The sequence below is a fragment of the Dipteris shenzhenensis genome, chromosome 26, assembly GCF_047967505.1.
Source record: "Dipteris shenzhenensis isolate YYH24624 ecotype China chromosome 26, Dip_SZ_1.0, whole genome shotgun sequence".
NCBI lineage: Eukaryota > Viridiplantae > Streptophyta > Polypodiopsida > Gleicheniales > Dipteridaceae > Dipteris > Dipteris shenzhenensis.
The window spans coordinates 18022021-18036987 of NC_141621.1; the positions used below are offsets into that span (position 1 = coordinate 18022021).

At 43.1% G+C, this 14967-nt stretch overlaps 1 protein-coding gene across 3 annotated transcripts; it reads left to right on the forward strand.

Moving 5' to 3' along the window:
• The first annotated feature begins 8317 nt into the window (after positions 1-8317).
• LOC147884760 (uncharacterized) lies at positions 8318-14760 on the forward strand. 3 transcript variants are annotated; one of them, XM_087397320.1, is made up of 5 exons: positions 8318-8374; positions 8843-9742; positions 10187-11343; positions 13157-13208; positions 13306-14760. In XM_087397320.1, exons 2-5 carry the CDS (start codon positions 9497-9499, stop codon positions 14620-14622), a joined length of 2772 nt encoding a protein of 923 aa, XP_087253446.1. In that variant the 5' UTR covers positions 8318-8374; positions 8843-9496; the 3' UTR covers positions 14623-14760. The 3 variants fall into 3 exon arrangements, with proteins under 3 accessions (XP_087253446.1, XP_087253444.1, XP_087253445.1); XM_087397318.1 differs by having other exon boundaries at positions 8321-8456; XM_087397319.1 differs by lacking the exon at positions 8318-8374 and adding an exon at positions 8471-8648.
• The last annotated feature ends 207 nt before the right edge of the window (positions 14761-14967 follow it).

Below are 14967 nucleotides of genomic sequence, written 5' to 3' on the forward strand. Positions count from 1 at the left end.
TAGTAGGTTTTATTGATCTAGTTTATGTCAGCACAGAGGATCAGGTAGTTGACATATTCATGAAGGAATTGGGCACACAGAGAAGCTGCGCAAGTTCAGAGACCTGCTTGGTGTGCAGGAATTGGGATTGAGCTTGAGGGGGAGTGTTGAGATATCGAGCTCCACTCATGATATGCCAGGGTGACCGTTGTGCATTTATGTCACCGACTTGTTAGCTACAGATGCGGTTGGTATACCACCCATGAATAATAGCTGGATGATAGTTATCTTTATGTACTCTAGTTAGTGGCTCAGTGAGTATGCCACCTAGGTTAGCTGAGTTTGGTTTGAGACCCACATATAGGGTTCATCTATTCCTTTTGTACTAAAAGAGAGAGAGTTCTTTTGGCTTTCACAACTAAGAAGAGGAAAACTGTTTTCAGCCTCCACGTTTGTGTGTATTCTCCCATTGTGTATGTGAGAAAGCTGCGAGTGAGACTCCTTACCTCTCTCCCACTCTCTTCACATTCAAGGGATCCACGTTGTGGACTGAGAAAAGGCACGACCGTTTCAACGCGAAAGAATAAAGATCCCTCCAGCAAGTGTTTCACTAAGAGAAAGGTTTCCGTGGTAGTCAGCTTAAAGAGGGCGACAAAGACAAATAGAACATTCGTGCAAGGAGATTGGTCTCTGTAGGTTTTCGGAGATGGAGAGAATACAGCTTTTACCTGGATGATCCACGACTCGTTTTTCTTTGCCAACGTTCCCACATTCCGCCATGTTCATCATTATTGCAAACATCCATGATAAACATAAGGTCTTTCAAAAAAAGCTTAAATTTCGAATGGAAGTTTGAAAGGAAAACTGAAACGGATCGCACCTCGTTCAAATTCGCCACTACTGGTATCCATGGAATCTCCACATCTTTCAGAATCATCGTCATAAATCTTGTTTTCTCCTTGCGACATGATTGTTTTTCACCAAAGTTTGCAAACAGCAAGAAAAAGACACAAGGATAAGACGCGAGAAAATGGAGGCAACAAGAGCTATCAGATGATAGTTACTAGATAGACGAAAGAAGTGATTACTGTTTCGCATACGATGGTTCGTTAGCAAATTTGTCCATACCTTTCTTTTTTGGATGTTCTCTAGAAGCAGCGGTTCTCGATACTCTCTGGAACCAGCAGACATGAAGTAACGTATACTTACCTTGACTTTTCGTAAATTACCAACCTACGTGGTCAGCTTCTAGTACTTATATGATCACTGTATTTGAGCTTTGTGTGCCACGCTAATGAGAAACTATCGATTTACATTAGGGAGCAGACTACAAGCATGCTTTTCATTTTGTAACAGCACAAAGTATAATTAAAAAGGCAAAAACTGTATTAAATTGATAATCTGAAGAAGCCGGAACATACCTAAATGTATTCATTAACGCCAAGAAAAACAAATACTCCTTTACACGTTTCTTAAAAATTGTTCTCATCAATGATGCTCGTTCGCTGATGATAAAGGACCGCTTAATTCTGTTTAGAAGCAATTTCCATTCCCATTGGCTTCAAGATCCTAGTTGCAACCTCTCCGCATAAGGTAAATGTTTAGAGCACACCATGACGATTGTAACATCACAAAATGGTGATGAAATTATATATGAGGCTTGGGACGTGACAGAAAGAAGGCAAGATATAAACTAGGTACCTTTCAATAACGGAAAATAGGTGGTGTATCCAATAACCTTCGTATGCTTTCAAAAGAGTAGTGGTTTCTACTTCCTGCGAAAACACACCAAATCCCAGCTCCATCTCTGTGTAAATTATGTTGCCAATCATTGCATGATTCTATTTGTGACTTTAAGAAATGCCTTGCAACGTTAATTCCTCAACATTGCTTAAATGCTGACACAGAAATGGGCGGCCCTTCCTCTGCTATTGCTCTACTGCTGGCTGCAGCAGGTTTAACGACGAAGGAACCAGTGTTCCCCAAAAATATTTTTGGTTGCGTAATGAGAAACCTGATATCTCAAAACTTACAAGGCTTTGAATCAACCTAGCAATCACAAACCTGAGATATTATGATTCAGCCTTGTGAAAAGGGAAATTTGAGCACTTCAGCACATTTGGATTTTATCCTGTGTCATCATGGCCTTAGAAAACTTTCAACCATATTTCCAAAAATTTATCAAATCTTATACTTATATTTTACAACTACTCTAAACAATTTTATATTGAAAGTTTACAAGGGAACATTGCTAATACATTCATGAAAATATAATGGTACTACATTCTTGACAAGATGTGGATATATCTTCATGAAAAACCAAGAAATAGCTTCAAGGAGTCATGCTACATTATCATTTCACTCACTGAAAAATCAAGAAACAGCTCAAGGAGTCATGATACATTATCATTCTAATTTACTATATGCATGTCTGCACATTTTGGCTGCATTCCGCCATAGTTGTATAGCCAACACAAAATCAAACTCTGCTAGAGGTGGTCCTTCGATTGAAATCCGCATAAGTGAATCCAAGTTCTTGGTTTCGAATCTATTTCTCAGCTTGTTCTTGATGATGTTCTGAATACTGAAGCCCCTTTCACAAATAGCTATGCTGCTGCACTGTAACAAGGCAATTTTTGCAACTCGAAGAAGCACAGGATACTTAATGGAGCACTTCATTTCTACTAATAAAGCACCATGCATCTTTCAACACTTTTCCTCTCCAATCTGATGCTGCTTGTATCTTAAAAATATGATATTCCCTCTTCAATGCTCTACCATCAATCAAGCATCCTACATGTGTACCATCCACTAACATTGCATCATTTCCAAACTGTTGTGCCAACACTCCCAGCTGATCTCCTCCATAACTTTTAAGCTCTTGAGTTGAAGGAAACGTGGAAGGTGCAAGGATTTTGAAGCTCTCCAACACATGATTTTCAGAAAACCTAGATCGCAAGTTTCTTTTCACTTCATTACAAAAAGCACTTTGAAACTCAAGAGCTTCACCAAGATCACTACCAATAACACATCTATCAATTCTTACCCCATAGTACATGTCCCCTTTTAAAGCCCTACGCATGGAATATAACCATCCATCTTGGCCACCAAACTTAGGAATAGAAGGAAATCCATAACCATCATGCCCTTGCATATTGATGTTGATGTCTTGAGGCCCCATAAATTCCATATCTAGCATAGTGATGGTGGAAGCCACTAAACTAGGAATAGTTGTAACATCCACATAATACTTCTGAAAGGCATATGACAAGCTTGCAAGATGATCCATCACGTCACCCAAAAAATGCAACATGTACATGAACTTAAAGTTTGCAACCAATTTAAACACTCTTGTATTCTCCTCTTGTAAGCATACCAAAAGCGGCTCATACATTTCACAAATCTTGGAAATTACCTCAAATCTACTCAACCATCTCATCTTGTGTATCTTTTCCATCCTCAAGCTTGGACAATCAAGATGATTAGCCAACTCTGCCAATCTAGATGACCTTTTAGAGCTTTTCTTGAAAATTCCAGCAACTTCATTCAACACACAATCCACATGTTGTGCATCAGAATTTTGTTTAAAAGTGTCAGAAACACATAAGTGAGTTCGGTGTGCCACACAATGTATCGATGTCATGAAAGGACTCCTTCTCTTCAACAATGCAGCCAATCCATTTGTAGAACCAATCATTACAGATGCACCATAAGACCCAAAGCTGACCATTTTTCTCTCATCTATACCATATTCTCTAAAGAATTTTATAATTGCAGTTTCCAAGCCTCTAGCTGTCTAATCATGTATTTCAAGCAAACCTAAGAAAGAAACCCGAGGCTCATGATCGTAGATGTAAGTGGCATACACAATGAGATGCTCCATGACTGAAATATCCATAGACTCATCAACTAAGAGACCAAAAAACAGTGATTTGTTCAGCGTCTCTATTGTTGTGTGCAAGATAGACTCACTAAATATAAGTGGCAAATGTTGCTGTTGCTTTTTCATTACGATATAACTCTCGGGGCACTAATACACTTCCACACATATGCAATAAATCCAAAATTCTAGGAAATTTCAGAAATGCCATATCTTCCTTCGCAACATGATAAGAAGCTCGAAATAAATTCAAAGTTCCAGCATCAACATCCCCTAATTACCGTTGGATACCTTCATGGTGGGCTTTTTTCCCATAGTTTTGTGAGTATGATGCCCACTTGTGCTGTTTTGAAGCGGCATGACATCGTATCGCACTAAGCTAAATATTCACCGATCCAATAGTGCCAAATTCACTACGACATTTTCTCATTTTTTGGCATGTTGTACAAAAAATATGCCCAAGCTTTTTGTCAAATAATGCCCATTCAAAAGAAATAGCCCAAGAATCATTCCAAGCCAAACAAGCATTTTTAATTCTTAAGACATCATTTTCTTCACCCAATCCTGGTATCTCTTCTAGATCTGAGTCACATGTCACATGAGATGATGATGCTATATCAGACAAGGATTTTCTCACACTCTTTCTTTTCATGGGAGGGATCAATCTGGTCATTCCAGGAAAAGCAAAAAGAGTTGTTTGTCTTTGAGTCATGGTTGGGCATAAATCTGTAAAATATTGCAATGCAATGACTACTTAGATGCTTGCAAAACTCAGGTCAAACAACAAGCAGTTAAAAGTTGAATCAATAATTCTACATTTATTATTTAGCATGAAGTTCATGCAGGTCAAAGAATAGATTCAAGCTTTAAAAAAAAAACAAATGCAGCAATCAGGTTGCAATCATATGAGGTAAAAAGGAAGCAAAGATGGCCTAAGAAAACAATAGACCTGATACTGAGGAAAAAAACATCATAATAAGTACAAAAAACTTGCCTGGCACCTGACTAGAACTCTAGCTGAAGCTTTATGAGAAAGAAGGAGCTGCCCCAAAGCAACCGTCACTGCACAAACGAAAGACAACACATAAGAAACCCCCTTTTAGAGAAACCAGAAGAAAGTCTCTGTGGAAAGACCAACTGATGCTTTTGTAACAACCATCAGATATCTCCGAAAAGACCAATAGAGATATGTATCCAAAAAGAAACCAGCAGATTTATGATATGGTAGAAGGTAGACTCAGCAGCCTGATAATCAAGAGCATAACTCCACCTATGACATATAAAGTGTGGGTTGCATAAAGTCTAAAGACTAGTCCAAAGACAAAGGAGGTGCAGGATCGCTAGCTCAATCAAGGGAGTTGTTTTGCGTCAGAAATTCAACAGTAAAAATGGCCGCTCCTCCAAGGATGAGTAGAGTATTTCTGAGAACTTGACAAGTTTCTAGACTCACAAGAGTTAAACAATGGAGAGAGGAAATTTGCATGGTAATAAAATAAATTTTCTGGCTGCTCCATCACTGTATCTCCACAGTCCACGATCCATCGTCCTCTTCTTCTCTCTTGTTCTTATTTGTACTCCACCCTTGTGCATGCATTCGTGCTTGCCTTGTAATCTCTAGACATGACTCTATGTCGCCTCACGTTTCGTCTTTCCTTTCACTGTCAACCATCCCCTACCTTCATCATTGCCAAATTCTAGCTGGCTTATCTTCTCCATACCCATCATGGACAGCATTCCCGATACATGGCACATCCGAAGGCAAGCCATCAGAATCCACAAGGGTTTTGTCATACTAGTTGGGCAGGTAGAAGACAAAGGATTTATACAAGCTATACCTTAAAAGATCACTTGATGATATTGGCATAGAAAAGAAAAGCTAAATTCCTCCCACTTGTGATAGCCAATATTGCATTGCATTGCCCAAGAATCTTGGGAACGTTCAAAGGGTAAACACTCCCTGCTTTATGTTTGTACATTACAAAAAGATAAGCTTTTATGCAACATCTCCTTGATATCCAAGACAACTTAAGAGAGGGAGTGATACGCATGTCTCTAATAAGTCAAACTCATCACAACCATTTTCCACTCAAGGGGGATTGGGTTGTAAAAATACTCATGATGACTTGGATAAGATTGTGGGTTTGGATAAGACCCTCATGAGTTTTCTGTGCAAGTGCTTGCTGTCTCTAAGTATCTGGAATTTAAGGACCTGCTTGTCAATGGAACGTACGTCTATGCTTCTTACTATGAATTTGAAAACTAGCATTTTCAATAGGCATATCTATACTTAAGTCTTGCAGCCCGCGTTAAAGAATAGGAACAGAAAAGGGGGGTGCTATCGTCCTAGAAACGAATTCCAAGGCTTGAAATCCGCAAGTCTCACGTAAGATATAGGTCAATGATGCATCCATTTTCGCGAATTCCACATGAACTGTCAGGCAAATAGAACAATCAAACTACAGTGTTCCATCATGTTAGATACACAAAGCGGAGGAACAGTAAGCAAGCATAGGAACGGACATTTAATTTGATGAGCAATTGCATTACTGCTCATGCAGGTCCAAAGATGCATACTTTCTTGAGCTAGATTTCGAACCGTTCAATGCTTCCTTCCCTAAGCTGACCATGCCGTCTTCCATTGGGAATGGAGTACAGTTCCTTAATCGTCACCTGTCCTCGAGGCTCTTCCACGATGAGTACCCTGAGAGCATGCAGCCTTTATTCGACTTTTTACGAATGCACAAGTATCAAGGACAGGTAACTGTCACTCGCTTGTAGCTACGGTAGTTGCAAATTCATGTTTTGTCAATACTGAGCTAATTACTTCGTTTCTGTGGACAGACACTCATGGTCAATGAAAGAATCCCGACTCTATAGAAGCTTCGCGCGGCCCTATTGAAAGCAGAAGAGTAGTTGCTTAAACTTTCAAGCAACGCTCCATTTGAAGAATTCGGCCACAGGTATGTTGTTGGCATCCCGGTTCAATGCACCTAATATTTGGTTGCAATATCTGCCATGAAAATAATGCTCTAATCCAAATCGTCTGCATATTCTTAGATTGCAAGAACTGGGCTTGGAGAAAGGGTGGGGAGATACAGCAGAACATGTATTGATGCACCTCTTACTTGACCTATTGCAAGCACCTGATCCTAACACGCTAGAGTCCAGAGTCAAACCACAGCGGAAAGTGAAGCGCAGACACGGGGAAGGAGAAGAGCGTACCTGAGGATCCTTCATCACATGTTGCGACCCAGATCCGAGGGTGGGTTCCGAAGGGGGGCGCCAAGGAAGGTGAGCTCGAGCGAGGAGAGGGGAGTATATGGGCGCCCAATAATGCTGGATGAGAGCGGAGAGTTCAAAGAGCGATAGGAAACAAGGAAAAGAGCTGGGAAACAAAGCCCTAGGAGCGAGGCAGAAGCAGGGGCAAAGGCAATGCGCAGGGAAGCAAAAGAGGGAGAAGGAGGTGCTGAATTTATGTGAAGGAGGGAAAAGCCAACGAAGGAGTACACTAATGAAAGAGGGCAAATCTTGTTGTTAGAGGAGACTCCTCCACAAACCATAATTCATCCAACTAAAACCCATATATCTAAAGCTATATAAATTTAACGTTTTTATATATGAAAACATGCACACTTTAAAAACCTCCATTCTATATTCTTGTTTTATGAATGAAAAGCCATAAAATTTGCATGCATTTTTAATCTTCCAAGTGTAATACCTATGAAACACTTACAAGAACAATTTCCATAAACCTGCAAATAGAAAAAAGTCAGGTGAAACCTAAAACTTTGCAGTTTCATTGTAAGGCTTTGCAAGTTTTTGGGGAACTCCGAGGAACTCCCCCTGCTACGACTGCAAATGCTGCTCCTGCTGCTGCTTGCCGGCGTCTCTACAACGATCGATGCCACCGGACAACTCAAATTCCTCCTGCGCTTACTCCTCTTCCTCTGGAGCTTCACCTTTCCTTGACGATCTATGCCTCTGCTCCCGCACACACAAAACAAAAGGAGCTCCAACTCTTGGAAAAGCTCATATTTCTCCACACCTCCTTTTCTGCAGTCAATTCTCGATTTCCGTGCGCCAATTTCTCTGTGCAGGGAATCTCGATCAGAAAAAGACCTGATCAAGAGCAGGAGCAAACGATGCTCGAGCCAAAAACGGACAAATCAAAAAGATGAAACAATCGACGTAGCTAAAGGTATTTGCGCTGCTGGACGGAGCAATGACTCCATGAAGTAAACAATCGAATACAGCAGCAACTCTGAGAACGGAGGAGTGGACGTAGCAACTGCTAAAAACACGCCAAAAAACAACACAAACAAGCCACACAGAAGAAGACACGTGGCGAGAAAGAAGGTGCAGATCGTCCAACATGTATGAAAATCAGCTTTCACCAGCCCCGTGTGGCAGGCCAAAAAGAAAATGGGGGAGGTTGAAGATCACGAAGCGGGAGGAGGAAGGATAAACACTTTAATCTAATCACATCTCTCCAATCGCCACCACGATATACATTCGGTGTGTGTGTTTGTGTCTCTCTCTGATGTGGGCGCTCTCTCTCTCGTGAATTTGCGAGCTGCTCATTCTTCTTCACATGCAGGTGGGTTGGTCGGGAATCTCTACACGCGAGTTCCAAGGATTGGAGGTCGCTTTGTCTGTAAACCAAGAGAGAAGTAGCGCGACAGAAAAAGTGCGCGAGAGAGAGAGATAGAGAGGTGTGTCGGGCGAGGGGGAGGGGCTCCGCAGAGTGTTTGACCAGTAATTTCGAGGCGAGTTTTGAAGGATTAATTCGGTAAATTGCTGTCTTGTCTTCGTGTGTGTGTGTTTGTGTGTGTGTGTGTGTGTGTGTGAGAGAGAGAGAGAGAGAGAGAGAGAGGCGGGGATGGACAGGTTGAGGGGAAAATGGGTGAGGGCGAGATGGAACGGACGGCGAGAGAAAGACAGATGAACGGTGTTCTCAGCTCTGTTAGCGCTTTTTGTCGGCAGATAGAGACAGAAGGAGAGGAGTTTGACGAGCTCGCAGCCTCTCAGGTCGAGTTTCCTGTTGCTACTCATTTCAGACTGCAAGGATCGACAGGACATCGCCGAAGCCTTCCGGAAATCCAGATGAAGCGTTCGTACCCCAGGCTGAGGGAAGGAGGAAGAGGGCGTTCACTGGCAGAGGCATTTCCTCCCCTTCTCGTTTGGATCTCGTCGCTAGCATACCGCCTTGATGACATTGCTCTCCCTCTGCCTTGGATGTTAACGCCCACAATTGCGGAGAACTGGTTTTCTTTTGTTCAGCTCACAGGTAGCAGCCCATCCCACGAATTGCCTCCGGCGCATGAGGCCAGCAGCAAACTAATGTAGTGATGCTAGATGTGTCGACTTGGATAGAAACTGTCACTGAGCGTCAAGATCATTGAATACAACCGTTCTGTTTATTAGCTTTCATTCTTCGATAAAGACCTGGCGTTCATCAGAGCAGGGTTTCGTCCACCTTCATATGGGTTGGAATAGCTTCCTCCTCTTTGAGGGGTGATATATTGCACTTTCGGCGGAGTTTTCCGCTGCAAGAGTTATCAATCCAGCCTGTGGAGTCTTCTTTCAACAATCTGGGTTTGCGGATCCCGGGTCTTGATGTTTTGACGTCGTAGCGTCATGAAAGGTTCAAGAGAAGTTAAAGGGGACGGTGGGAGGCAAAATCAGCAGAAAGGTGGCTCTTTGATATGCGAAACAGGACCATTGTTTCCTCGGTTGCATGTGAATGAGACGGAGAAAGCAGGGCCAAGGGCTCCTCCTCGCAATAAGATGGCCCTTTATGAACAATTCACCATCCCCTCCCACCGGTTTGTTCCATCACCTGTTTCGAGTCGACCAGCCGTGGCATCTTCTCGCCCCCAACAGGTGAGGGTAAAATGATTCGGTACTGCTTGTTTCGCGGTTGAATTGAACAGTCGAATTGTGCTTAAAATTAGTCAAACTTAACATGTGTCGTTAAAAGCACCCTTGGCCTTCCTGTTTGCAAAGTGTCTTATCTCCTGATGTATATAAAACGTAATTTTGAAGAGGGATGGTTTGAAGATCTGTGAAAATAGGTGGTGTCTTCATATCAGCTACCTTAAACCTTTTATAGAATGCCTTCGACTGCCTGTCATTGAAAGCTGTCCTTTGTTCTGCAAGAGCTGCTAGGCAACTGTGTGGAGTGGCCAAGACATGCATGGTTTCACAACATCGTTTTACGAGTATCGTCTTGGCTAAATACTAGATTCATGTATTTTTGAAGCTTACTAAAATATTTTGCTATACAGTACGCAAACTTGTGTAACTTATTGGCCGTTGATGATGCAGTGTGTTCCAAATGAGTACGGGTACTCGTATTTATACTATATGCCTTCCACGCTGCCATATGCCAATGCCAATACTGGAGCTCGCACATATTCTCATCCATCTATTGGTGTTAGCAGTGGCAGTGCTGTGGTACAAGAAGGCGAGTCTTTTAAAGTCCCCGGACAACAGATAGTAGAGAAGTCTGGTCGTTGTGGGAGTGTTGTCTCAAAATCCATGGCAACTGGCGGAACAAGCAGTAACTCTAAAGGAAAACAAGCTAAGGCTGACAATGACTCGTGTGTCCCAACACTGTCCCCTCACAAGGTTCTTGGCAAAGTACCTGGCAAGGCAGTCTGTAGGCCATCAGCTAGTTCTCGCAAACTTTGTGGCAGCTCCTCTACAAAGTCAGCAGTGGGTGGTCAAGAAGCTTCTAATGCCTGTGAAGCAGTGCTGGAATGTCCAGGTTCTGAGACTCAAAGCTGTGACTCTCTAGGAGGTAAAAGTGCAGAAGATAATGAGACAGACCTATGTGCTGTGACAGATGGACAGCCTGGGCAAGGAGTTCAGCCAGGTACTGGAGATCATTTTGATCAACAGAATGATGACCACTCGGTGATTTCATCAGAACAGTCCTTTCAGCAATCAGTGTCCAGTGATGTGGGACAGCCACCTCATTTTCGGGCTGTTTGTCAAGGGAAGCCATCAAATGCTCAGAATAGAGAAGCTGCTGGGACTTATGCTGGAGAATGCACAAGTACTATGGAAGATGAACTCAACTCTGTTCAAGCAACTCCATGTAATCCACCAGAACCTTCATCATTGAAGGACCATCCGAAGGAATCGCCCTCGCCTAGAGAGAATGAAGAAACTTTGCCTTTACATGAAGATGATCCGGGCTGTAATGAAGTACAAAAGGCCTGTACTCCAATGCTAAAGGATAATGTAAGAGCCAAAGCTGTCACATTGGCGACTCAAGGACTCAGTTGTTCTATCAGAACATGTGAAAGCTCTGGGGAGTCTGAAAACCCTAGCAATGGCGATTGCGACATTTCGATACCATCCCAACATGGGATTGGGAATGGAAAAGGTTCTGAAGTGGGTCACTTGGTTTCAGGAAAAGATACGCTTCGTACAATTGGACAGCAGCAATTCTGGAGAGCTCGCACAGCTATTATAAGGTAAAAGCTTGTCGGCTGTACCTTAATTTTGGTACCAAGGTCATGAAATATTCAAGCCAAGCCATGGCTAATGTTTGTAGGGAAAGTCCTCTCGTCTTGGAGTGGCATGTGTGTACTTGTTACCGGCAGGATCTCCTTGTTCAGCACCACCAACCCTGAACAGGCATGCCTGCCTTGCCAATTAGTTGAATGATGCTGTGATGTGATGTCCAAGTTCAACTTGGCTGGAGGCTACAGTGTCTTCTGCCATGAGTCATGATGTAGAGCATATAACAGGAGTTGCCATTGCAGGAAAGGTAGGCTGCATTCTGTAATGGTTAGGCCTTGTATGTCGGTGATATGTGAAGTCTAGTGCCAGGGGCACTTCACATAAAGGGTACTGGGGGCATAGGGGGGAGATTGTAGGAGGGGCTGGGGTATATGTGTTTTGGGCTAGAGAGGCTAGATTTAGATGCTCGTTTGGGCATGACTAAAATGAAATCGTTTAGTCTTCACAAGCAGTTCTAGCTTGAATGAACAGATTTTGGACTACCTTTTGATTAGCCTTCTCCTTTACCTTCATCAGGGCTGAGTCTGCCCTTCACCTCCGTTGTGCTGACAGAAACTCAGTACGAAGACTTTGTATAAATGTATGTGTCGGTGTGTGGATTTGTATGTGTGAGAGCATATGGTTATACTAAGGTCTACACCCACTGTTGGGCACTGATGATGTCAGTGGGGATGTCATAGTAGCTAGTCGCTGCTATGTGTGATGGAGTTTATGGTTTTCAACCTTATGGGTGACTATCATAAGATTGAAACTGCACTATGTTGTGTTTTTAGAGGATGAGTTTGGGAATGTTCCTGGACTCATCTAGGATATTTTGGGCTAGAGCAGTTTGAAAGACGATGGTGTATAGAGTTGAGGCTGCTAACGGGCAGCATATGGTGACCATATATTTTTGACTGAATGTCTCCCACATGATTATTAATTTGCAGATCTGTTTGGGTTGCAAATGCCTTGACTGTCGAATTGTTACATAAGGGAAAGGTAAGACAAGGCCTGGAAGGCCCTCATATGCCTAGTTGACCAGAGAACTCAAGCTGCATGTGTAGTCTTTTTGCATTGCTGTTGGTAAAACCACAGATGGGATTAGTTACACTGAGGCATAAACACTGCTTTCCCCTTTGGACAATCTTTTTCCTAGCACCTTTGGGGATAGCCAGTGTTCCCTGATTCTGTCCACACCTCCAGAGGGTGCTGTCACAACCGGACGGCATACATCAGCAAGCTCCTTAGGGAGCTGTAACACCTGACTGAGGCTGTGGAGATATGTATCTTGCTCAGCCTTCGTGCACTAAGGTGGTGAACTTCCATGGCAATCTGCTCTCAGGCCTCCTGGGGGGGGAGGGGAGGGAATCTGCTCGAACAGGATGGATAGAGTAGGGAGCCGAATGGCTGGATGTGGGAGGATAGGAAGCCTGCAGTGGGTAGGTAGGGCATGAAGGGGGCACAGGGGTGGAGATGATAGAAGAGGGTGGCGGGACATGTGGGAGATGTCTGAGCTGGGCACGGCGGTAGATGGAAAGGGTGGCTCTGAGAGAGAGAGAGAGAGAGATTTCATTGAACACCAAAAGAACCTCAGGGAGACCCTAGTGCTTCCATATGCTATCTTGGAGATGGCATCAGAGATAGGCCCTGTTATATCTGGTGGAGGATAGATTTTAACATTGTAGATAGCTGTCATGACCTAAAAAACAAACATTTTCCATGCATTTGTATGATATTTCGGGCATATTCCAAGATTCATATATCTATTTGCATATGCTGCAGGCAACAGCAGATCTTCTCAGATCAAGTGTTTGAGCTACACAAACTTATCAAGGTGATGAATTGCAAGCATTTTGCTACACTTAAGTTTTCTTTGAGTTTGGAATTTACTGGGTCCCTTGTCTTAATACGATGTCGCGTTTTTTAAACAGGTTCAACGGTTATTGGCTGGAACTCCGAATATTTTGATTGAAGAAGTATTCTTTGGGGCAGCAGGGGTCTTTCCTGATTGCGATGCTGATGCTTCACGGGGTGATAATGCGGAGAAAGAGAATCGTAGTATCAAGAAGACCCAAAACCCAGCTGCTGTTCTGAAGGAGGTGGTGAAAGGTCAGTCACTTGGGGCATTGGTTCCGCCTGGACTCTCTTCTTATCATCCTGGCTGGCCTAAGGTTCAGAATAATGATCCTAAGAGCAAAATGTCTTCAGGACCATTGCCATCTGCACCAGCCTTTATTTCTGGTGGGGCAAGTGCATGGGGTTTTCCTAGTGTAGGTGTGGGGCAGTGGATGGGTCCCATGGCTGCACAAGCTGGTGCCTACATATATCAGCCTTTCATTGGAGGTTTCCCACCTGGATCAGCATTTGGTGGGACCTATGGATTGTCAGGCTTTGGGCCAAGTTTGCCAATTGGGACCCCTCCGATGGTGTCCTTTGGCTTCCCTGGTGACCAGAGACCTCAACTCCCACTTGAAATGCATGTAGTCCCGGGTCCCATGGGTTTTAGTTTTTCAGGACCATGGTATGGCATGCAACATTCTCATGTAGATTACAAGCAAGGTTTGGTGGCTGTTGAGAATTGTGAGGTTCCATCAGGGTCAGTAGCATCAATTACCAACCAACCAGAAGCATCAATGCATGCAACGAAAACCCCATGTGTCTCTGGCGTGCAACTTAATTTGGGCATGAATGATCGCATAGGGAAATCAGGTAACAAAATACCTAAGAAAATTGTTTGTCAAGTTGAGCACTCGTCACAGTCTGTTGCTGCTGGGTCAGACGGTAATGCATTGGATTCTGCTCCATCTGGTGCCTTTTGTGAAAAAGCTGAAAGTAGTGGCCACGATGAGCAAGGTTGGGCCCAAAGTCTTAATTTGACTGGTGCATACTGTCAGACAAGCAGTGATTATCATGATCATGATGCAAGGTTGGCAGGGGAAAAGGATTTAGGCAGTAGAGCAGGAAAGTGGCCAAAGAGGCAGAAGGAATGGGGAAAAGACTTTGTGAGCAGTGGAATATTGGACAAAGAGATGGATGTTGATCTATTGTCGAATCACTCCATAAATGCCTTAAATCTTTTCCCTTCAGGGCCATTATTGAGCTCAGGTGAAAATGGCAGGGGAAAGCCTGCAGGAGAAGCTGAAGAATGGCAGGGGCGGGTCATTAAGGTTGTCCCTCGTGCAGCAGTAGCTGCACCTGAATCAGCAGCCGGTATATTGTTGTCTCTTCAGCAAGAGAGACAGCAGTAGCTGTAAGCAGTTGTATGGATGTGTAGCTATGTCGATGCCTCTGCATTTAGGCGTTAATCTCTCACATATGGATTCTTCATGTGTTTGTATAATAATATACACATCATCCGTGTTCATTTCAGCTTCATTTCTAATTGAGCATGCTTGAAATGAAGGTTATTGGTTGATTTATAATTGCATGCAGAAATTTTATTGGATGAATCACTGGTGGCTTGCAGAGAATATATAGAATGAAGGCACACTCTCAGATCACAAAGCATCTCTTATGATTGCTTACCCTTTTATTTGAGCATGCTTGAAATGAAGATTATTGGTTGATTTATCATGGCTTGCAAAATAAATTCA

Bases quoted from the DNA above. Each gene is read 5' to 3' on its own strand.
- LOC147884760 (XM_087397320.1), top strand. From the start codon at position 9,497: ATGAAAGGTTCAAGAGAAGTTAAAGGGGACGGTGGGAGGCAAAATCAG. The intron at 9,743-10,186 runs GTGAGGGTAAAA...TTGATGATGCAG, and splicing joins CATCTTCTCGCCCCCAACAG to TGTGTTCCAAATGAGTACGG. The intron at 11,344-13,156 runs GTAAAAGCTTGT...CATATGCTGCAG, and splicing joins GCTCGCACAGCTATTATAAG to GCAACAGCAGATCTTCTCAG.